The sequence below is a fragment of the Schistocerca nitens genome, chromosome 1 (genome assembly GCF_023898315.1).
Source record: "Schistocerca nitens isolate TAMUIC-IGC-003100 chromosome 1, iqSchNite1.1, whole genome shotgun sequence".
Taxonomy (NCBI): Eukaryota; Metazoa; Arthropoda; class Insecta; order Orthoptera; family Acrididae; genus Schistocerca; species Schistocerca nitens.
In genome coordinates, this window is record NC_064614.1 from 279,736,559 (window position 1) to 279,761,779 (window position 25,221).

Sequence of the window (25,221 nt, forward strand, 5' to 3'; positions counted from 1 at the left end):
AACATGGAAATAAAATAAAATCAGAAAAGCCGAACTAATAACATAAGTTAGCCTTCCGTAATTATGTGAATGTATTTTAATTCACTTGATAGCTCCAAACCAGATACCTGTTTTGTTTTCATTTGATGTGAAACGTGTAAATGGAGAGGAAACAGCAAAGTCACTACATGTAGATACTGCTTATGTGTAGACTAAGGCCTCTTACTCACAGGCAATTTTAAGCAGTGCTGCTGAGCAGCACGCATCAGTCCCCGTGGTCTTTTTTCGTTGCTCTGCTTAGCAGCGGTGCTGCTGTGCTTAATCGGTGCTGCTCACACCATGTACATCCCACTCAGTCGATAATACGGAATCAGACAAAGTACTGTTGCTCTAGTTTTTTTGATCAAACAAGAATTCAGGTGCCAACGCCGTAAACTTAAATACTGGCAACACCCAATGTGCATCACTCATACAATATACAGGCATTGCTATACTGTATATAGGGAGTTAAGTGAAGACAATGCCAAGTTCTTCAAGTACTTCAGGATGTCAGTACCAACCTTTTAGGAACAACTACATTTGCTGAAAACACATATTTCACGCCAGAACACTTGCAAAGTACAAATAATAGAAGTAAAATGATTTTCTTTCAGCAATTTGTGTTACATAGGAAAATTACTGAAGTATCTGCACTAGCAGAATAGAAATGCAGAAAACACAACTCCGAAAACAATTTATTGGACTCACCAAAATGAAAAAATAATACAATCTCCAAAAGAACAACTAACTCGACCCCAACTGTGAATCGATACAAATACAAAATAATGAATAATAATAATAGAAAAGACCAGGCTATTCAGTGGGAGCGAACACAATAAACAATTCTACAATATCAATAGGTTCGTCAACTATACCAAGTCCATCTACAAGAGATCGGCCAGCTACAAGAGGTGTCTGGCCATGGTGGTAGCTCAGTATCCTTCCAAGTGCTGCATCGAACTGCCTTTTGCCGGCAGTGTGCCACCTTAAAAAGCTCATTGGGGGATGTATATGCCAGAACTATTAGCAATTATGTGCCTGGTGTATCAAAGTAGTTCCTTGGCTAGCTGAGACCTCTGGTGAAGCTGTTCTGCAGGCTCCGTGAACGGGTAGCGGTCCCTGCCATTGGTGGAGACTTGGTGTTGTGTTGTATTGTGTTGTGGCCGCCGGTAAGTATTTGTTTTGTCAACACAGAGGATGTAGGTTTTCCTGGTGGACATACATGTGAAGTGGGACGCCAATGCAGTAGGCACTATGATGTATGAAGTGGGTGGCCACAGCAATTAAAATATGTGTAGACCTCCTAAAACAAATCATTGTACACTGATGTATCAGAAAACTGAGATGGTGATTCCAACAACGCCTTTTGTGCTGACTGAGCCAGCTGTACCTCATAAGTGGCTATGGAAGCAGATGAGCCATGTTCCACAAAGTGCGTTCCACTTACATTTCCCTGTGATACACCCACTTTTCCATGAGCATTACCGTCTGTAATGTATTTTTGCAGCACACTCGTAAGTTCGAATTTCGCATTAGATGGTTTTTCTTCAGGTGTGGCCTTGAAATGAGGTAGCAAAGAGAAATAATCTATCAGGATCTTCCTCCATTAATTTTGATTTCTTTTGAACACTTTCTGCAAGTATTTCAAAAAATTTCTGCTTTTCTAAAAGTCTCTTTTTGGGAATGCTAGAGCCTGAGATAGTACGAGATGGTTCTTGAAAGGTGCTTGACTCTTCGTTTGCCATAACGTCTGTTTCTTTGTCAACAGGAGGTGTTTCACATACAGCCACTAAAAACGAAAGTTGCTTGAAGAAAATTTACTGCTTTCTGGCATTTGCCACTGAACCACTCTTCACTTTTTCTGTTTCTGCAGCTCTCGAGTGTACGAATCTCTTACATTTTTCCACCCTTTTTGCAACTGAGTTGCTGAAATAAAAAGATTTCTTTTTGATTTCTGGTATCTTGCATCAGGAAATACATGCACAGATCTAAATTACACATATAAATGTGGAGTTTCTACCATCTCAAGCTTAGTAAAGGACACTTGTCATAATATTTGCAATGTTCTGAAAGAGTCTACATTTCCAATGCTTATTGAAGAGGACTGGTTGAATATTGCAGAAGGTTTCAGACAAATGCAGATTTTCCAAATTGTATAGGAGCAATAGATGGTACACACATGCATTTGATTAAGCCCCGGCATAGTGACTCACTTTACTTTAAGTACAAACATTTTTTCTCAACTATGTTATTAGCAGTTTGTGATGTAAATTATAATTTTGTTTACATAGATGTTGGATCTTATAGCAAAAGTTCAGATTCACAAGTCTTTAAAAACAGTACACTATTCAGTGAGATAAGAGACAATAAACTGAATGTTCCTAGACCGAAACCAACATTTGCTGGAGGAGAGCCACAGCCATTTACATTTGTTGGTGATGAAGCATTTGGTTTGACAGAATACATGCAAAGATCCTAGGGTGGACATAATTTGCCAGTCATCAAAAAGGTATATAATTATCGTTTATAATGAGCAAGACGTTTCATAGAGAGTACATTTGGAATACTCAGCAACAAATGGAGAATATGCCATTGTCCACTCAATGTTTCAAAAAGAATACCACAACTTTAAAAATGTGTATTTAATGAAAGAAACCTAATATAACCTTCTGTTATACATCATTACAAAGAGTATTTAAAAATGTTTTTTTTTTTTTTTTTTCACTCAAAAACAAGTTCAGGGATGTTCAATATGGCCCCCTCCAGACACTCGAGCAATATCAACCCGATACTCCAACTCGTTCCACACTCTCTGTAGCATATCAGGCGTAACAGTTTGGATAGCTGCTGTTATTTCTCGTTTCAAATCATCAATGGTGGCTGGGAGAGGTGGCCGAAACACCATATCCTTAACATACCCCCATAAGAAAAAATCGCAGGGGGTAAGATCAGGGCTTCTTGGAGGCCAGTGATGAAGTGCTCTGTCACGGGCTGCCTGGCGGCCGATCCATCGCCTCGGGTAGTTGACGATAAGGTTTCATAACTAACCTTTTTCGTAGGACTCTCCATACAGTTGATTGTGGAATTTGCAGCTCTCTGCTAGCTCTGCGAGTCGATTTTCCTGGGCTGCGAACAAATGCTTGCTGGATGCGTGCTGCATTTTCATCACTCGTTCTCGGCCGTCCAGAACTTTTCCCTTTGCACAAACACCCATTCTCTGTAAACTGTTTATACCAACGTTTAATACACCACCTATCAGGAGGTTTAACACCATACTTCGTTCGAAATGCACGCTGAACAACTGTCGTCGATTCACTTCTGCCGTACTCAATAACACAAAAAGCTTTCCGTTGAGCGGTCGCCATCTTAGCATCAACTGACGCTGACGCCTAGTCAACAGCGCCTCAAGCGAACAAATGTACAACTAAATGAAACTTTATAGCTCCCTTCATTCGCCGACAGATAGTGCTTAGCTCTGCCTTTTGTCGTTGCAGAGTTTTAAATTCCTAAAGTTGTGGTATTCTTTTTGAATCACCCTGTATTAAAAGCATGCTGCATATTACAGAATTTCATTCATCATAGAGATGGGTATACATTTGATACCACTCTGAACATCGTTGGACTAATGGAGTCAAGAAAGCCTTAATGCCGAGAACAAGGAACAAATCAGTCTCTGTTATCAGAGATAAATGTGCTGAATTGTTTGCAAGTGAAGAAGGTGTAGTGAGTGGGCAATTGAACAAAATTTGATCTGGGGACTTCTAATATTTGTACATGTAATAATGTAACATACATACCTTTTTGGTTTTTGGAATCTGTTTTTTCATTTGCAAATCCTGGAATAAACAGTTCGCTCAGTTCTTCTCATGCTCTGCATTTCACAATCCTGTTGCTGCATTCGCTACATACGAGTCCCAAACAGTAGGGCACATTTCTACCTCACAAATGAAATGCTCAATATCAAAACTCATGGTTCTGTGAGAACGACTGATATGCTAATGGAATGCCACGTGTGTAAGGAGACAGGTGTGAAAACGCCGCTGCCAACAGTGGGCAGCCACTCGTGCACAGATGGTCACACGGTTGCCCCTGCCGCTGGCATACAAATCGCCACATGTGTAAATGTCCCATCTATTTGCACTACGGAACGCTGAGCATTTCCGCCACACTGCTCAGCAGTGCTGCCAGAAATCTGCATGTGTGTAAGGGGCCTAATCCCCTTCCCACTACAACCCAGACTGCCATGCGCATCATGTGGCAATCTGGCAACCTGGGCGTGCCAGAAAAATTTTTCCAGGTAGCATCTGGCTGCTTGTTGCTACTGTTGATACAGCTAACAGCCACATGTCAAGTAGCCAGAAGTGGGAGAAGGTACTGACTGTATGCAACTCAACTGCACATGCCGCGGGCAATTGCTCAAACGAACTTTACGTAAACAGTTGTGACATCACACTCATCGACAGCAGTTTATTGTTATTAAGTATCCCATAGTCTTCATCCTCAAGCCTTTGGCACATTTTGATTTTTATCAGTTCTTACCAGTCAAAATTATAGAAATTACAGAAATTTAACTCAAATCTAAAACAATGAAAAATTCTAAAAAATTCCCAGGTTTTTCCCAGTTTTCTCCCAGATGAAAAAATTTCTGGGTTTTTCCCAGATATCCTGGAGCATCTACAACCTGGATTATATTGTAGGGCATCAAGGAAATCAGAACAGTTGAGAAATTTCTTCCCTCAATGATGCATCTGATACCATGTGTACAGATCTGCATACTGCTCAGCACTAAATACTACTGAGCAATAAAACGGTAACTCCTTATTTTGAGCCACCATATTAACGATGATAAACATTACATAACACAAAACAAAGTCAGACTTCAAATTACATTTGGGGTACATTCTTTTTCTTTATGCGGACGAGTTGAAACAATTGCAGTCTCTTAAGATACCAAGGCAGTAAACACACCCAATACCAAAGGTTGTAGGTGCAATTTTCTGTTGTTTATACAGTACACACCATCCACATACGTGGATGTAATTATTATTATTCAGCTATTGTTGGCCAGTGTCAAATTTGCAAGTACTCCGTTCCACTGTACTTGTATCTGCTGCCCACCACCAACCAGCCAAATGAGAACACTGCCGCACACATATTCTTGACCATGGATGCTGACTCCAGAAATAACTATGTTTCTCAAATACAAATACTGACAAAAGAGTCCTGACTAACATTCAGATAGGAAGTACAAGGGCTGATGATGCCAAAATGTGTTAAAATGTTAAACCCTTCTATTTGTAAGGCTACAGAAGTGTTCTTTTTTTGCACATGAAAGCTAAAGACAAGTATGTCCGATTCAACTGTTCACAAGTGTAAGTGAATCACAGATACCTTTTAATAATGTGTTAACGAACCTAATGCAAGAATCCCATGCGACAATGATAAGACTTGTGCAGAAAGTAGCTCCACATATATAATAAAACTGTAAAATCGCTCTTTTCACTGAACAAAACCATAGCAACTGTTTACAGCAAGCTTAATAAAACATAAAAAGACGTGATTCATTTCACTTGTAGGAGATGAGGCAACTGCTTTGAAATGATCATGTACAGGGTGTCCCAGGAAGAATGGTCAATATTCAAAGATATGAGAGGAACTATCAATCAAAGCACTAAAGTCTAAGAAATATGGGCTCAAAAATGCATATCTTAAGAGCTATGAGTACTACTTCATCTCTTATATTGTAAAACAACTCTCTTCTACTGCAAGCTCTTTGCTTTTCCATATTCTGATAGGTGGTAGCATTGACCAAAACCTGGGAAAAAGTCAAAAAGTCCTGTAAACATGGCTTCTAAAATGCATTTCGTAAGAGCTATCAGCACTATGGTACAATGGGACGTACCCTCTACCATACACTTCACAGTGGTTGGCGGTGGGGTTTGCGAAGTATATATGTAGATGCAGAGGTAGATGTAGATTTAGATGCAGACTTGTTCAGTGGAGGATATGTGTTTATAGTCCTGAAGATGAACAGGAGCTTACAGTTCTCAAGGTATGTACTTTAAAGTCCACGATTATTGGACTTTTATTTCTTGTTTTGGTCCATACTACCACCTTTCAAAATATGGAAAGCAAAGAGCTCAAATGATGGAAACTCCAGGTAGAAATATCAACAATGTAGGAAAACACAGATTGCTACTTACCATAATGAAGGCATACTAAGCTGCCAACAGGCACAATTAAAAGACACTTACATGCTTTTGGACTCAGCCTTCATCAGTAGAAGACACACACACACACACACACACACACACACACACACACACACACACCAATCATACAAACAAGCAAGCACACCTTACATACACATGACAACCAACTTCAGCATCTCGGGCCAGAATGCAATTATCACCTGGGATGCAAGCAGCAATCTGGAGGGGGTGGGGGAGTGGACGGGATAGTAGTGTATGAGTAGGGAAAGAGACCAACTGGAGATTGTGGCGCACATTGGAACAAATGATGCCTGTCGTCTGGGCTCCGAGGTCATTCTTGGTTCATTCCCGTGACTGGCAGCAATTTGCAGCATTGTCCCCAGAACTGGTCATGGCCCTTTGGTTCTGAGTCGAATGGGAGAACTGAACCAGAGATTTTAAAGGTTCTGTGACAAGCTAGGCTGCAACTTCCTGGACTTGCGCCATAGGGTTGAGAACTGTAGCCGCCCCCCCCCCCCCTAAATAGGTCAGGTGTGCACTACACATCAGAGGCTGACTGTGTGTGTGGGGTACACACAAACGTCCGATTTAGATTAGGCAACCCTCCATTCAATAAAGGTCACAACAGCTATAGGAAACCCTGAATCACCTGTAAGATCAAAAGCAATGCCTACCACACGTGAGAGAATTGAAATCCTACTGGTACACTGCCGATGCACTTGCAACAAAGTGCCACAGTTTGAAGTGCTCATGAAAAGCAGTGAGGCTCACATAATACTAGGCACAGAAAGCTTGTTGAAAACTGAGATTGATAGCAATGAGATTTTTGGGGAAAATTTAAGTATATATCGACAGGGTAGGCAAATGGGAAATGAAGGTGTTGTATTTGTTGCAGTAGAAAAAAACCTCAAATCCACTGAGATACAAACTAAAGCTGACTGGGCAAGACTCAGAATTAGGAGCAGGCATAAAATCCTCCTATTGCCCACCAGACTCATCCCCTGATGTAACCAAAGCTTTAGAGAACACTTCAGTTCACTTGTATGAAAGTTCCACAATCATACTGTAACCATCAGTGGAGAGTTTGATCATCCAACAATTAAATGGAAAATTACAGTTTTCTTAGTTGTGGGTGTAATAAAACATCATGTGAAACTTTAATAAATGTAAAACTACCTAGAACAGGCAGTTAGGAACCCCACTCATAATGGAAATGTACTGGATCTAATGGTGAAAAATAGTTCTGACATCTTGGAGGATGTCCACATCAAAACCAGTATCAGTGACCACAATGTGGTTGTGACATACTGAAAGATTTGGATCAAGGCAACCAGGTAGATGTAGTGTTCCTTGATTTCCAAACAGCTTTTGACCTACACTTATTGTCAAAAGAATGATCATATGGAGTATCAAGTGAAATTTGTGACTGGATTGAGGAGTTTTTGGTAGAGAGGACACAGCATGTTATCCTGGCTGAATAGTCATCATGAGATGTAGAAGCAACTTTGGGTGTACCCCAGAGGAGTGTGTTGGGACCCTTGCTGTTCATGTTTTATATTAATGACCTTGCAAACAATACTAATAGTAAAATCAAGCTTTTTGCAGATGATTCAGTCAGAACTTGATAAGATTTCAATGTGGTGCAGAGCCTGGCAACTTGCTCTAAATGTACAGAAATGTAATATTTTCCAATTCACAAAATGAAAAAAAGTAATATCCTATGACTATAGTATCAATGAGTCACTATTAGAATCGGCCAACTCATACAAATACCTTGATGTAACACTTTTTAGGGAAATGAAATGATCACATAGGTTCGGTCAAGGGAAAAGCAGGTTGTAGCTTTAAGTTCGCTGGTAGAATATTGGGGAAGTGTGATCAGTCTACAGAAGAGACTGCTTACAAATCACTCATGTGAACCATCCAAGAATATTGCTTAGGTGGAGAAGGGCAGCATGAATGGTCACAGCTTTGCTTAATCCTTGGGAGAGTGTTACAGAGATACTGAAGGAACTGTACTGGCAGACTCTTTACGACAGATGTAATCTACACCGAAGAAGTCTATTAATAAAGTTTCAAGAATTGGTTTTAAATGATTGCTCTAAAGATATACTACAACCCCCTATGTATCACTCACATAGGGATTGTGAGGATAAGATTAGAATAATTACTGCATGCAGAGAGGCAATCAAACAATAATTCTTCCCAAGCTCAATACGTGAATAGAACAGGAAGAAACTGTAATAACTGGTACAATGGGACATACCCTCTACCATGCACCTCACAGTGGTTTGCAAAGTACAGATGTAGATGTAGATGTCTGGTAGAGTGTGCTGGGACTAGAATGCCAACAGGCACAGTGTCAAGATGTTGTGGGGCAGGAAGGTGGGGAAAAAAAGAGCACAAAAAGAGAGGGGAAAGATGGGCAGATGCATTGGCATAGGGCACAAATAAACAGGGTAGGAGAGGAGAACAGTGAGAAGATGATAGGACAAAGGGAAGGGAAACTATTGGATGGAGGGCGTGGACTCAGTATGTTACCATACGCTGAGGCCGCGATAATTATGGGATCGGAGAACGAGTGGAAAGGATAACTTCTCCATCTGCACAGCTCGGAAAAGCTGGTTGTGGAGGGAAGGATCCAAATGGCTCGGGTAGTGAATCAGCCACTGAAATCAAATGTGTTATACATAGCTGCATGTTGTGGCACAGGGCAGTCTACTTTGCTCTTGGCCACATTTCAGCTGTGGCCATTCATCTGGTGGACAGCTGGTTGACAGTCATACCAATATAAAAAAATGTGCAATGATTGCAGCAGAGCTGGTTAATAAAATGGCTGCTTTCAGACATGGCCCGGTCACTCATAAGGTAGGATAAACCAGTGACAGGCCTGGAATAGGAAGTGCTGGGTGGGTAGATTGGACAGGTTTTTCACCTGGGCCTTCCATAGGTACACGATCCTTGTGGTAAGGGGTTGGAACTGGGCGTGGCATATAGGAGATTGGGTGGAACACCACTTGATGAGGGACATCCTACCCGAGATACTTCCCAGCCCTCCTAAAGTGGTGTTCCATTGCCCGCCCAACCTAAACAACATCCTAGTTCATCCATATGCTACCTCCAATCCCAACCCCTTGTCTCAAGGATCATATCCTTGTGGAAGACACAGGTGCAAAACCTGCCCAATGCATCCACCCAGAACTTCCTGTTCCAGTCCTGTCACAGGTTTATCCTACCCCATCAGGGGCCGGGCCACCTGAGAAAGCAGCCATGTCATTTACATTGTTGCAAGCAAAGAGCTTTTAGTAGGAGAGATTTGTTCCACAGTACATAAAGAAGTGTTCACAGCTCTAATCATTGCATTTGCATTTCAGAGCCCATGTTAACTAGACTTTTTTTGCTACGAACAATAGTTCCTGTCGTATTCCCAATAGTTTAGTTTAGTTATGTCATGTTCCGTACGTAAATCATTTTACAATTATTTTATCGATATGATGTGGAACAAGTCAGATTACAAGATATATATATTTATATAGATACACACATATGAATAGTGCCAATATTAATATTATTGAAATTTTTAGTTCTACACATCCAACTACATTTAGAGGCACTTTTACTGCATTAACGCTCACATCTCTAAAATTAATACTAACATTTCCATTTTTTTATAATTTATTTTCAGAAATGTTACTTACCACATTAGTAACATACAAACACAACAGCCCTCTTCTAGAAGGTCTTTCCACCAAAATTGAGGTATAACTAGCCAGAAATGCTGGTATGAATGATGCAGTTAAGAAGTTGAAGTTTCCAAGTATCCGCCTGGAAATATCAAATTATTATAATGCATACCAGAAATTTAACAGCAAATAATACGAGGCAGATCATGAGTCCACAGTTAACAACTGTAGAAATTCATTCAGTTCTGACATACACAGAAACTATAGAAATTGAATTTCTACGTGTAAACGTGCACTAACAGAGTCAGTAGCTTTTTCGCTGCATGCTGCATTTGATAACTGTTTACACAGTGAAGGATGGGAAAGGAACATGATGAATAATGAGTCCAATGATTAGACAAAAGGCAGAACCATTGAGAAAATAACTTTTGATAAACGCCATTATGATGTGGAGTGTATTAAATTATATGGTGACACAGTGGAATATATTGTGCAGAATGTCAAATAAAACAAAATAGTCTGTAAAACTGAAATTGTACACTTAGGATCCTAAGTAGCCACTATAGATGGGTCGTTCGCGAACTAATGGGTCCAAAGGAACAGTTCACCAAGATGAATGGAAGGAGCAAGGAAAGAATTCTAAGGAACGGTCTTTCAGAGTTCACTTCAGACGTGGCTTTCTACTTATAGTTTCCGGAAATGGGAAACGGTCCGTCTCGTTCCCGCAATGGCACGTCAGCCGGTCTCGTTCCAGCCTGGGTCTCATTCCCATCTCTGTCTCGGTCTCGATGTCCCTCAGCCGGACTCGTCCTCCTTTGCATGGCTACTCACAGTTCCACTGCCGACTGCTCCTAAATAGTTCAGTATCGAGTTGTTGTTCATTTCGTTCCATGCACACACCCATTCTAGATCCGTTTCAAGCCTTTTTTGAACTCTGGACTTCTGATTCTTTCCGTATGCTATTCAGCATCCATGACCAGTAATTAAAATGTATTTTATAATTACGTAAATTACATAAAAATTACGTGGTATGTAATGCATACTTCTTATCAGGTAACAAAAGGGTGTATCACCTTACTTCACTATTTTGATAAACAGCAAAAGACATACTTATAAAAAGACAAGATTTTTTTTGTTATTACACATGCAAGGAAAGTCGGCATGGCACACAAGAGTGTCCATTTTCCGTCTTTTTTGATCTAAGGTAAAACAGCATGTTCATTGTTATGGAAGGCAGACCTACTTACAACTGAATGAAGCCTGCACTCCATTATCTAGTGTCTGGTGTCACGTTTTGTAAAGAGAGTATGATAACTCCTACAATATTATTTCGGTGGTACAAGGTGGCGCACGAAAAATCAGCCTTGAGTACTAGACTGCTCACTGTCGGCCACCAATCGTCATCTATTGTTTCGAAGTTGTTGTTTGCATTAACTTATGTGTTATTTCTTTACTACCTAATTGTTACATGTTCATCTATTCTGATCGTAGTGGTTAACAAATCGTGCGTAACTGGCAAGCAGTATGTACTTGGGGCCCGTTTTTCATTAGCCACCTTATATTATTTCACTGTGATCTGCCACATAACCCTACAATTGGCTAAACAAGAGGTTTTGCAGGACCATGAAAATTACTTCTACAAATGTTTTAGGATTCTGTAATGAATAAAAACTCTGTACTCCAGGGGGGGAGGCAAGTGTCCCCTCTTGGCGCCTTTCATCTTCAGTCACCTATGCTACTAATTTTCAATTTCTCATAAGCACCATATACCATGCACAAATGAACAGTGAATGAGTAAAAATGAACGGTTCCCAAATGAGAGCGATCACCAGTGAACTAGTTCCCAAAGATATACAAGTTTGCCCATCCCTAGAAGCCACAACCTCAGAAATAGGAACATTTTGAAAATATGCCACCAAGTTTTCCAAAAAATGATTGGGCTACACTACAGATCAGTCTGACACCACGGCCAGTTTTCCTCCAGCCACATTCATTGGCTTCACTAACTCACAACCAAACATTGGAAGACAAAACAATGTCCTGAGAAATTCTGTCACATTCTGAGAAATGAAAACCAGTCACAAACTTTACAATCTGTAATAGACAGGTCAATAATCCTCAATTGCTTGCCATTCATGTCAATAACAAAAGTCATCAATTCATATTTTCTACCAAAATAAGCTCGTCTCAATAGCTACTCTACAGTATCACCTGACCGACGGAATTGAATTGCTAACAGCAGCACGACGGAAATGAATTGCTAACAGCAGCACACAGTGGAAGAGTGCCAACTCCATAAATGCGCTTTAACCCTCTAGTTTAAATAGAATAATGGGAAAGCTAGGTATTAAGTGGAAGGAAAGGTAAAATGTACACTCCATGGACAGATGGAAAGTTGCTATAAATCCAGGCTCTAACAAACAAACACTACTCATTAAATGGTGCATTAAACAGGATCTGAGAGTTAATCCTAAGAAGACTGTTGTGGTGCCATTTACGAAGAGACATATTCAACACTCAAGTTGGAACCTAAAGCTCTTCGATGAAACTCTACCTGTGAAGGGGATAGTGAAATATCTAGCAGTAACCTTGGATGAGAAGCTACCTTGGACCCCTCACTTTGAGAGCATCTGCTACAAGGCAAAAAGTACTCTAGTGAGTACTAGGAGGGCTTGTGGCAAAAACTGGGGCCTAAGCCCCAGGGCTATGCACTGAATATACACCACAGTGGTTAGACCTAGGATTTCCTATGGGGCTGTAGTGTGGTGGAAGAAGGTAGAACAGTGGGTTGCTGCTAAGGAGCTTGCTAAGGTGCAAAGATTGGCCTGCTTAGCCATAACGGGCGGAATTAGCAGCACACAAACTGCTGGAATGGAAGCCATACTGGATATGCCTCCACTTCACCTTTGGGTCAAGATGGAGGCAGCAGCTTGGGCACACAGACCTAAAACTGGCCAAAACTGGCTCTCATTCGGATATCCAGAATTACACACTAACACAGTGAGTGAGGCAAATATAGGAAAGGCTGGGGAAATGCCTGCTGACTATATAATAACTCCCAACTGCTTTGACAAGCCTTACAACATAACAATTGAAAGTGGGGAGCAGTGGGAAAAAACAGTTCGACACCTTACGGGGGACACTGTTTGGTTCACTGATGGGTCAAAAACAGACCAATGCGTTGGGGCAGGGGTGTACGGGGTTCAGCCAAGACTAGAGAGCATCATCTCGCTAGGAAAACTGGCCTCTGCATTCCAAGCTACAATTACTGCAATCAGGGCATGTGCGGAGGAGAATATGCGTAGGTGCTACAATGAGCGTAGCATCTACATCTATTCAGACAGGCAGCCCTGAAATCATTGGCAGCTCCTGCAACAAGATCTAAGATTGTTGCAGATTGCAACAGGGCTCTGGTGGAGCTAGGGGGAAGCAATAGGGTAAAACTAGTGTGGGTCCCTGGCCACTCAGGGATCTGTGACAATGAACAAGCTGATAGATTGGCTAGGATGGGGGCAACAACTCCATTTATTGGGCCGGAACCTGTCCTGACAATCACCAAAGCTATGATCAAATTAGAACTACAGAACTGCCTTAGGAAACAACACATAGGATATTGGACCAAGGTCCATAAACAAAAACATAGTAAGGTAATGATGCCCACGCCATGTTTTAAAAGAAGCTCTGTAATCCTGGGATTGAAAAGGAAAGAGATCAAACTCATGACTGGATTGATGACCGGCCATGGGAATTTCAAAAAACACCTACACACAATAGGTACAATGGAAGAGGACCCTAAATGTAGGATCTGAGATGAGGGTGAAAAAACTGCATCACACCTAATCTTCGAATGCATGGCATTGGAGAGTAAAGATACAGAATCGTCGGGACAACTAGACCCGAAGAAATTGTGTCTAACAAAGAACTGGTAGAGGAACTCCTTGCACTATTTAAGGGCACTGGTTGGCTTTGTTAGATATACAGGGAGCTATACCGCAAAATAAACCTAATTTAGATGCAGGCAGTGGCGGGTGAGACCTAAGCTGTTTTAGCTTCCCTGTTAAAATCAATCAATCATGCCACTGGTCATTACCTAAACTTTTACCATCTCCTGTAGAAATGTGTGCTACTGTTGAGTATTTGCTGAATTTTAAAGTCAATTCAATTCCAAATACAAATAGATTCAGGCAAACTACAGTTTAAAAGTGGTATATGTTCAAAAATACCCAAGTACACTGCTGGCCACCGTAAATGCAACACCCTGAAGGAAGCATCCGAATCAAGTGAAATTTACACCATGAGTTTGCAGCGATGAGATATGCAACTGATTAGAATTTCAGCGCAGATGCACATCACGCGCGCCTGTGGCGCCACCTCATAGCACCATTTAAGGCTTGGCGATTTCGACGAGTGTACTTTCGGCACGTGTGTTTACCTTGTGGTTGTTTCACAAGACTATCAGTTATGCCTCGTGGACAACAGCGAACATCTTTTGATCAAGTATCCGAGTTCGACAGAGGAAGGATAGTGGTTTACCGAGATTGTGGATTATCATACAGAGAAATCGCTAGTCGTGTTGGACGAAACCAAACAACTGTAATGCGGATATGTGACCTTTGGATGCAGGAGGGTACGGCGGACTGACGTGGTCTATCGCATTCACCTCGGTGCACCACTGCACGTGCTGATAGGCAAATTGTGCGCATGGCAGTGACGGATCGCTCAGTGACATCCCGAACCATAGCACAGCACATTGCGTCTGTAACGCATCATCCAGTGTCTGCATGTACCATTCGACGCCGTTTACAGCAGAGTGGTCTGTCCGCAAGACGTCCATTGCTTCGTCTACCATTGACGCAGAACCACAGACGTCTCCGTCGCCAATGGTGTGATGACAGACGGATGTGGACGGCAGAATGGAATGACGTTGTCTTTACTGACGAGGCGCGCTTCTGTCTGCAGCACCACGATGGTCGGATTCGAGTGTGGAGACACCGTGGAGAGAGGATGCTGGACAGCTGCATTATGCACCGCCACACTGGTCTTGCACCGGGTATTATGGTATGCGGCGGTATTGGATATTACTCTCGCACGCCTCTAGTACGCATTGCCGGTACTTTAAATAGCCGGCGCTACATATCCGAGGTGCTGGAGCCAGTCGTCCTTCGTTACCTTCAGGGCTCGGCCACAGCCATATTTCAACAGGATAATGCGCGACCACACGTGGCACACATTGTCCAAAGGTTCTTCGTCAATAACCAGATTGAATTGCTTCCCTGGCCGGCTCGCTCTCCGGATCTTTCGCCGATAGAAAACATGTGGTCCATGGTTGCTCAACGAGTGACCCAGATTACATCCCCAGCTGCCACACCAGATGATCTTTGGCTACGTGTGGAAGCTGCTTGGGCTGCTGTACCCCAGGAACACATCCAACGTCTCTTTGACTCAATGCCGAGACGTGTGGCAGCGGTGATCTCCAACAATGGCGGCTACTCTGGCTACTGATTCTGGCAGGAACTACATGTCACAGATGTCTGTAAACGTAATCATTTGATACTAGGTCAACATGTTATCTACAAAATAAATTTTGTTGTGCTACCTCTTGTCTTTCTTGGTGTTGCATTTACGGTGGCCAGCAGTGTACTTTAAACAGATTTCCGTTGTTGGCAGCACTACAAAATTAGCTGCCTGCTCACCATTCCCCTTCTCATTCTCATCATAGCACAGGTGGGCTAAACTGTGACTTAATGAAATAGTAATTTCTGTGAATGCTACTTTTTGGTAACTGTAACTCTTAGTTGCAATTTGTCACAGTTTAAAACTGCACTAATGAATTCACACCTTATATACCTCCACCCTGACCAATGCTATTTCAGCAACTTCTACGATTTATCATCACATATGGAAGTTACACTTTCATCTCAAAAAACAGTCGGTAGCATGTATGTTTTTTATTTGTTTGTCCTTTGGCCTTAATTTTGTGTTAATGGAACAAGTACGAAAATCCAGAATGAGATTTTCACTGTGCAGCAGAGTGTGCACTGATATGAAACTACCTGGCAGGTTAAAACTGTGTGCCGGACAGAGACTCGAACTCGGTACCTTTGCCTTTCGCGGGCAAGTGCTCTACCAACTGAGCTACCCAAGCACGACTCTCACCCTCACGGGGCATGAGTCGTGCTTGGGTAGCTCAGTTGGTGGAGCACTTGCCCACGAAAGGCAAAGGTACCGAGTTCGAGTCTTGGTCCGGCACACAGATTTAATCTGCCAGGAAGTTTCAAGTATGAAAATGTTAGTAGTGTGATTTTGAGAATCATGACATAAATTTCCACACAGTACAATAAGAGTTCGGGTTTGGAATACGGGTTTTAACTGCATTATTATATTCACAGGTATCTGAATCACATTTCCAGTCACTCAAAGTAGCGGTAATTCAAAATATCACCGATAGCAGAAATGAAGAAGTTGCCACTGCGCCTTTACATGGTCTTCATCAGAAGAAAAGTTAGTTTCTAAATTTGTGAATGAACTTTGAAAGATTATTGATTGGCGACTCCATGGAGTTAACCGCAAAATCGATTTTCGGTCACTTAGTGACCATCCTCAGTGCTGTAATATATAATTTAAATTGGTAGGCACTGGTGTCAACAAGCTTAGAGCGATCACATAAACTGAGAACTCTAGTTTATGTGATCGCTCTAAGCTTGTTGACATCAGTGCCTACCAATTTAAATTATATATTACAGCACTGAGGATGGTCACTAAGTGACCAAAAATCGATTTTGCGGTTAATAAAACAAAAAAATACGACCAATGCTGCCTCTCCTTCTAAGTAGAACTTTGAAAGCTTGTTTATTGCCAAGAATGAAACCTCCACCATTCAACTGATTTAATTACTGAAAATATTTCCAGTTGTACAGTGAGAATTACATTGCTAGTAATTAGTAACAGTAGAAAAGCTTAATAATCATCACGATTTTCTAGACACAGTTCCCACATAAAGCTACTGGCTTCTCTATGCACCCATCCACCTTCAGGAGAGGTAATTGTGAACATTCCAAATAACTCTTGAAGAACAGGCAGCTTAAAAGAGCCATACTTGATAACAGAAGTGTCTAAGGTGAGTACTGGAATAGTGTGCCATTGAAGTAATTATGTCATTTGAAAGGAATGATAAATAAATGTGAAATACACTTTGAGTGAATAAGCGAAATTCCATTCTGCTCATCCCACGCCAGAAAATTTTCAGCCATACTTGTAGTCACTGATGAAGACTCAACAGAGTGTGATATTGGTCCCACTCCTCACCCTCCCTGCCTCCCACCCTCCCTGAAATCTTGGCTGTAATATCAAACTGACTTGCAGTGTAGCCCAAGGTCTAGGTTAGATTGGAAGGCTGCATGTTTTAAGGCTGACGATGTGGAAGCAAAAACAGTAGAACGTATTGATCTTCCAGTTAACAGTCGACATCAGGAACACTTTAAGCGCAGTACTTGAAAATACACACTGAAGTTTAGCCTTACTGCAGTATTAAAAAATATATTGTCTTGTAAATACAATGTTGGTAAACATTTGGTAAAAGATACGTCATGGACCCATGGATGCATCTTTCGTAGTTTATTATGTGTGATATATTTGCATAATCAAACAGTGGAAAATCCAGGATGGAATAGCGACAATATTATGAGAAGGCTTGAGTGCTACACACCATACAGAGGAGATGAGTCGCAGACAGTAACAACAAAAATGCACAATTGGTCAATGAGACCAGACTGTGAGCTATGGTGCATGATGGGAGGAGCAGTCCGTGAGTGGTTGTCTAAGGAGGAGGCTGGGCAGGGAGGGAGAGGGATAGCAGGGTAGGTGTGGGGGAGTGTATTCCTGCTTTTGGCAACATGCAGGGATGTGGTGGGTATGGGTGCAGCCAGAAGGTTTGAGGAGAGGGGGGAGGGGGAATAGTAAATGAGAGAAGCAGAGGAGGGGAAAAAGACTCGTGAAGTGTTGATGGAACAGAAGACTGTGTAATGCTAGAGTGGGAGCAGGGAAGGGTATGAAACTAATGGGTGGGTGAAGGAAAGGGACTGGCAAAGGGTTTAGGCCAGGGGGATTACTGGAACGTAGGGTATACTGCAGGGAGAGTTCCCACCAGCACAATTCAGAAAAGCTGCTGTTAGCAGGAAGAATGCAGATGGCACAAGCTGTGAAGCAGTCATTTAAGTGAAGCACACTGTGAGTGTTCTAGCTGTCTCGCGGTCAGTTTTTCTGAGGCCATTATGCGAATAGGCGGCTTATTGGTTGTTATACCCAGGTAGAAAGCAGCACAGTGGTCACTGCCAGTTTATAGATAACGAGTGCTTTCACTGGTAGCCATGTCTTTGATGGGATGGGTGATGTCTGTGATGGGACTGAAATAGATGGTAGTGGGAGGATGTATGGGACAGGTCCTGCATCTGGGTCTACTGCAGGGAGACAAGGAATTGGGAGCAGAGGTGGTGTAGGGAAGGATGAGGATATTGCGTAATTTTGATGAAAGGCGGAACACCACTGTGGTATGGGTGAGAAGGGAAGTGGGTAGGATAGTCCTCATTTTAGGACAAGACACAGACAGTCAAAACACAGACAGTCAAAACCCAGGCAGAGAACATGATTCAGTTGCTCCAGTCCTGGGTGGTACTGAGTCATGGCGGGAGTGATTCTTTGTGGTCAGATGGTGGGAATGTAGGAAGTAGCAGGTGCCTGGAGGGATAACACAATAGAAAGATACATTTCTGTACAAGGTAGGGAGGACAATTTAATGGTTGGCAGCTGTCAAAATAGAGGTATAGCTACAGGTTGTAAGGTTTGATATGAATGGAGGTAGTGATGTAGGTGATGTAGCCATCTTTTAGGTGGAGGTCAACATTGAGGATGGTGGTTTGTTGGGTTGATTGGTTGGTTGGTTGGTTGTTTGGGATTTAAGGGACCAAACAGTAAGGTCATCAGTCCCTTGTTTCAAATGTGGTCCATTCTGCTAATGTGACATCTCAGCTAAGTCAGAACAATAAAAGGAAAAAGGGTAAAAACATAAAAGGGCAGTCATGTTGTCAATGGTAAAAACAAAATGAGGGAAGTCAGCAAGAGAACGAACCCAACACTATGCTGAAGCAGTATACGCAAGACCACCTGTGTCTTAAAAGGTGCAACCGCTAGAATGTAGAAGTACATATGGGAAAAGGAGACTAACCAATCCTTAAAAAAAAGGGGGGGTAAAAACAGAGTAAAAGGGGAAGAAAAGAGCATCTCGGTCAGGGAGGTGAGTCGGGAATCTCCAAACACCAGAGAGAGATTAAAAACCTTAAAACTGAGAATAAAAATCACTTTCCTGGAGGAAACCAAGAACCAGAGAGACCATCCGGGAATCGTCAGCCAACATCAAAGGTAAAGTGTGGGGGAGTCTGTACTTAGCACGCAGAGCCAAAAGAAGGGGGCAGTCAACCAAAATGTGGGCGACTGACTTGAAGGCTCCACAACCACAAAGTGGGGGTGGCCCATCACGCAAAAGAAAACCATGGGTCAGCCTGGTATGGCCAATGCGGAGACGACACAGTGCGGTCAAGTCCTTTCGGGAGAGGCGAAAGGAAGAACGCCACGGGCCTGGTGTCACCTTAATCGCACGAAGTTTATTAGACAGGGGAGTAGCCTCCCAAGAACTGGCCCATGACTGTGCGAAGTGGGATTTGATGTGAAGCCGTAAATCTGCTGCAGGAGGGGTTACAGAAAACAGGGGGTAAGTGACTGCTCCCCCAGCCAAACGATCAGCGAGCTCATTACCTGGGTTACCCACATGGCCAGGGACCCAAAGGAAGTCAATGGAACAAGCAGCACGGTGAATATCAGCGAGATGGTCATGGATGGCAGAGACCAAGGGATGGCGCGAAAAACACCGGTCAATAGCAAGAAGGCCACTCATCGAGTCCATACATAACAAAATGCGGTTGTGTTGGGACTGTTTAGCAAAGGTAAGGGCCTGGGAAATTGCCATCAATTCCGCAGTAAACACCCCACATGTAGGTGGCAACAGATGATTTTCCGTTCCAACAGAGGACGTGAAGGCATACCCCACATGATCAGCACATTTAGAGCCATCAGTGTAAAAAACAACAGCATCCCGAAACTCCCATAAAATTTGGCAGAAAAAGGAACGGAACACCATCAGGTGGATGGAATCTTTCGGACCTCGGCGGAGATCCATCTGAATTCGAGGCCGAGGAACTAACCAAGGGCGGGGTGGGAGGGGGGGGGAGGGGGTAGCGAGGAAGACAGGACAAAGAAGGAAGCTGAAAATCACGGCAAAGAGACGCAAGGCAGAGCCCAACCGGTAAACCCGCCCAAGGGCGGGAGTCGGGTGGGCGACGTCCATGGTCTGGGAACAGGATAGAATAGGAAGGATGAGTGGGAGAGGAACGGATAGCGAGTGCATAAGACACCAGAAGCTGGGACCGCCGAACAGAAAGGGGGGGAGGGGGGGATCCCAGCTTCAACCAGGAGACTATCAACAGAGCTAATAGGGAAGGCACCTGTGGCCAAACGGATACCAGGATGGTGGACTGGATCCAGCACGTGCAATGTGGAAGGAGCAGCTGAACCATAAACTTGACAACCATAGTCCAAGCGAGACAGGACTAGAGCACGATAAAGACGGAGAAGGAGGGAATGGTCCGCACCCCAAGAGGAGTGGGCAAGGAAGTGAAGGACATCGAGTTTACGGAAACATCCTATCTTCAGAAGTCTGATATGGGGCAGCCAAGTGAGCTTGTTGTCGAAAAGAAGACCCAGGAAACGGAACTGTGGGACCACAGGTAATCGTTGTGCATCGAGATAGAGCTCTGGATCAGGGTGGATTGTAGTACGGCGACAGAAGTGGACCACCCGCGATTTTGAAGGAGAGAATTGAAACCCGTGTGAGAGGGTCCATGCAGAGGCACGCCGTATAGCTCCCTGGAGATGCCGTTCTGCAGATGCCATCGAGGAGGAACTAACCCAAATGCAGAAATCATCCACATACAGGGCAGGGGCGACCAAAGGACCGACAGAGGCCACAAGTCCATCGATAGCAATGAGGAAAAGAAGGGCACTCAAGACAGAATCCTGTGGGATGCCCGTCTCATGGGTCCGTGGAGAACTGAAAACAGTACCAACTCGAACTCTGAATGACCGATGGAACAGGAACTGGCAGATAAAAATCGGGAGTGGGCCCCGAAGACCCCACTGATGAAGGGTAAGTAAGATGTGATGGCGCCAGGCCGTGTCATAGGCCTTGCGAAGGTCAAAAACACTGCAACCAAATGGCGGCACTGGGAAAAAGCCTGCCGAACTGCGGATTCCAAGCGAAGTAAATGATCGATTGGAGACCGTCACTCTCGAAAGCCACACTGGTAAAGGGACGATAGATCCCGCGATTCGAGGACCCAATTGAGCCGACAGGCTACCATCCGTTCGAGTAACTTACAAACAACATTGGTCAAACTAATTGGCCGATAGCTGTCAACAGATAGGGGGTTCTTAACAGGCTTAAGGACAGGAACCACGATGCTATCCCTCCACTGAGAAGGGAAGTCACCCTGGAGCCAGATACGGTTAAACACCTGAAGAAGATGTTGCCGTTGTGGAGCACTGAGATGTTGAAGCAGTTGGTTATGAATGGAATCTGGGCCAGGGGCCGTATCATGAGAAGAAGATAGAGCAGAAAGAAATTCCCATTCAGTAAAAGGTTTGTTGTAAGATTCTGACTCACAAGGGGTAAAACATAAGGTGGAAGCTTCAGCCCACTGTCTCTGGTGAAGGAAAGCAGCTGGATAGGAGGCTGATGCTGATGCCACTGCAAAATGGGTCGCAAGATGTTCTGCAAGAACTAATGGGTCCGTACAAAGGCCATCTGGGAGGTGAAGACCTAGGAGGGTGGACTGCCGATGGCAACCTTGGAGAGAGCTAAGTGTAGCCCATACCCGTGACAGAGGGACAGTAGAACCAAGGGAAGAAACGAATCGTTCCCAACATATCTGCTTGCTCTGTTTGATTAAATAACAGGCTTTGCGCGGAGGCATTTAAAGGTAGTAAGGCTGGCTACGGATGGGTGCCTCTTAAAGTGTTGCAAAGCTCGACAGCGATTACAGATGGCAATGGCAATGGCCGTACTCCACCATGGGACTTGCCGGTGATGAAATGGTCCAGATGAGCGTGGGACAGCAAGGCTAGCAGCGCGAACAATCGTGTCAGACACGTCACGTAGGACGTCATCAATACAACCCGACAAAGAGGGAGAAAACACGACCTGTGCAGTGTATAGAAGCCAATCGGCGCGTTGGAAAGACCAACGAGGTAACCTGTCCATCGGGGAGCGGGAAGGGAGCGAGATAATCAACGGGAAATGGTCACTATCACAAAGGTCATCATGTAATGAAGGGAGGAGAGAGGGAGAAGAAAGAGAAAGATCAATAGCAGAAAAGGTACCATGACCAGCACTGAAATGAATAGGGGAGCCATCATGAAGAAGGCAAAAGTCGTGGTCTGCAATAAACTGGTCTATGAGAAGACCTCGTCTAGATGGGAAGACACTGCCCCACAAGGGATGATGAGCATTAAAATCCCCAAAGAGGAGGAAGGGAGGAGGAAGTTGCTGAAGAAGGGCAGTTAAGGCAGCAGGTGTAAGAGTACTGTCAGGAGGGAGATAAAGATTGCAAACCGTGACCGCAGAGTCTAGGTGGACCCTAACAGCAACCGCTTCCAATGTAGTTTGAAGAGGAATCCACGTGCTAGCAATGTCTGTACAGACAAACGTACAAACGCCACCACAAGCCCGCAGGGGTCCGACCCGATTTAGACAGAAAACACAGAACCCACGGAGGGTCGGTGAGTGAGCATCAGTAAAATAAGATTCCTGGAGAAGCTGCAGAGTAAGACAAAAGAAGGCATTCAATTCCGGAAGGTGATGATAGTATCCATTACAATTCCATTGGAGAACCACAGAACGATGATTTAAATGGGGGCTGAACACGCTAAAGCCAGTCATACCACCGGGTCCCCACCCGTCACCAACAAGGAGGGGGCGACATCCATGAACGACAGGTCAGAATCCGGTTGTGAAGTCGGGGATGGGACCTCCGGTGACATCAGAGGCTCTTTGTCCCGGGACTTATGTTTCTTCTTCTTTTCAGGCTGAGATTTAGGAGGGCTGTGTGGCATAAAGGAAGATCAGGAACAGAAAGAGACCGGGCGACCTGGGGGCCGATAGACCACGGCTCTCGCAGTCGTCGCGCGGCAGCAGACCTTTGGCCTGGAAGTTGCCGGGAAGGGGCATCCCGGGAGAGACGCCCTTGACCGGCAGACGCTGAAGGAGGAGGACACTTCTCCGGCTGGGGAGGGGGAGCAGCGCCCAGAGGAGAAGGTGTGGGAGCCGCAGGGGAGGGGGGGAGGAGGGGGGTCCGGGATGGGGGTAAGGAAGGGGGAGGAAGGGGTGAAGATGTAACCAAGGCGTAACTAGATGTCATGGACACAGGGTGAAGACGTGAATACTTCTTACGGGCCTCTGTGTAGGTTAAACGATCGAGGGACTTATACTCCTGTATCTTCTTTTCCTTCTTATATACTGGGCAATCTGGTGAACGTGGAGAATGACTACCACGACAATTTACACACACAGGAGGGGGAACACAGGGACTCCCCTCATGGAGTGGACATCCACAGTCACCACAGAGAGGGGCCTGTGAACAGCGGGAAGACATGTGTCCAAAACACAAGCACTTAAAACACCTCATAGGAGGTAGGATGTACGGCTTCACATCACATCGATAAACCATAATCTTAACTTTCTTGGGGAGGGTATCCCTTTCAAAGGCCAGGATAAAGGCACCAGTATCAATGCGATTGTCTTTAGGACCCTTCTGAACACGCCGAACAAAGTGAACACCCCGCCGTCCGAGATTGTCCCGAAGTTCCTCATCAGTTTGAAGCATGAGGTCCCTGTGAAAAATCACACCTTGTACCATATTTAGAGACTGGTGGGGGGTAATGGACACAGGAATTGTGCCAAGATGGGTACAGGCACGAAGGGCTGCAGATTGGGCAGCTGAAGCAGTTTTGATCAGCAACGAACCCAACCGCATCTTGCTCAGGGAGTCCATTTCGCCAAACTTGTCTTCAATGTGTTCCACAAAGAATAAAGGTTTGGTATTGGTGAAAGTATCTCCATCAGTCCTGGTGCAAACTAGATAACGGGGGAAAGGTTTCGCCCCTAGCCGACGGGCCTGACCCTCTTTCCAGGGGGTAGCCATGGAAGGGAAAGCCGAAGGGGCAAGAGAAGCAGCACTTGAAGAATCAGTTCCACGCAGAGAGACAGCCGCAGAAGAACGGCCAGAGTTCTGGACCCGTATGCGTTTCATTTGCATAGCGTCTGCCCTGATACCACCCACTCCGATCAGGGGCTCTCCTCACGGGAGCCACCCAGCCACAGCAAGGGCCGTCTGGCACGGCGGCCATTGCCAGGAGTTCCGACGCTCCAGGATGACGAGCAACCTCTCCAAGGCATGCATGAGGAGGTCACAGCTCAGGTATCAGAAGTGTGATCCCTGTGTGTTCAGGGGGCTCAACCAAAAGGGTACATAGCGACCCCACCACACGGGCTGGCTACCGTGCTGGCTATGCACCCTAGCATCAGACAACGACGTGAAAGAAAAGGTGGAATGTACTAGGAGGGCGCACATCGGAGACACTAGGTAAGGTGATCTTCCCCAAATGGCTCACACTACAAAGGAGAATGGAAACATGCCTGGTGGAATGATGAGTGTGACAAACTAATCCTAACAAGACAACGAGCTTGGAACATTTGGAATGCCAACAAAAATGATAAAAATAGGAACTCCCTAAAAGAAGCCCGGAAGCAAGCTTCAAAAGGCCTTAAAAAGATCCAAGTTCAATACATAAAAGACCAACTAGCATCAACAGACTCCAACTTCAAACAGAACAATGCTAGGGACTTTTACAAAACTTTCAAAAGTAACTTAAAGAAATACTCTCCTCCTAGTCTATTTTTCACGGACCCAAAAACGCAGAAAACTGCATACAATAGCATAGAGAACTGTAGAATACTTGCTGAATATTTTGAAGAACTATATAACTGTTATCCACCGAAAGAAAAATTTAATTTCAATATTGTAAACCCAACACCACCAGACTCCAAACCGCCAACCACAGAAGAAATAAAAGAAATCATAAAAGAGCTTAAAAATAATAAAGCCCCTGGAGAGGATAATATAGTTGCTGAACTATGGAAGTAC

The 25,221-nt window shown here is 44.0% G+C and overlaps 1 protein-coding gene across 2 annotated transcripts in view; it reads right to left on the bottom strand.

Moving 5' to 3' along the window:
* The window catches only part of LOC126248144 (transmembrane protein 135-like), a 107,887-nt gene that overhangs the window by 59,216 nt on the left and 23,450 nt on the right, over positions 1–25,221 (bottom strand). For both annotated transcript variants that reach the window (XM_049948862.1, XM_049948851.1), the window contains exon 3: positions 9,929–10,055. In XM_049948862.1, coding sequence (XP_049804819.1) covers positions 9,929–10,055 — 127 coding nt within the window. The remainder of the gene's footprint in view (positions 1–9,928; positions 10,056–25,221) is intronic.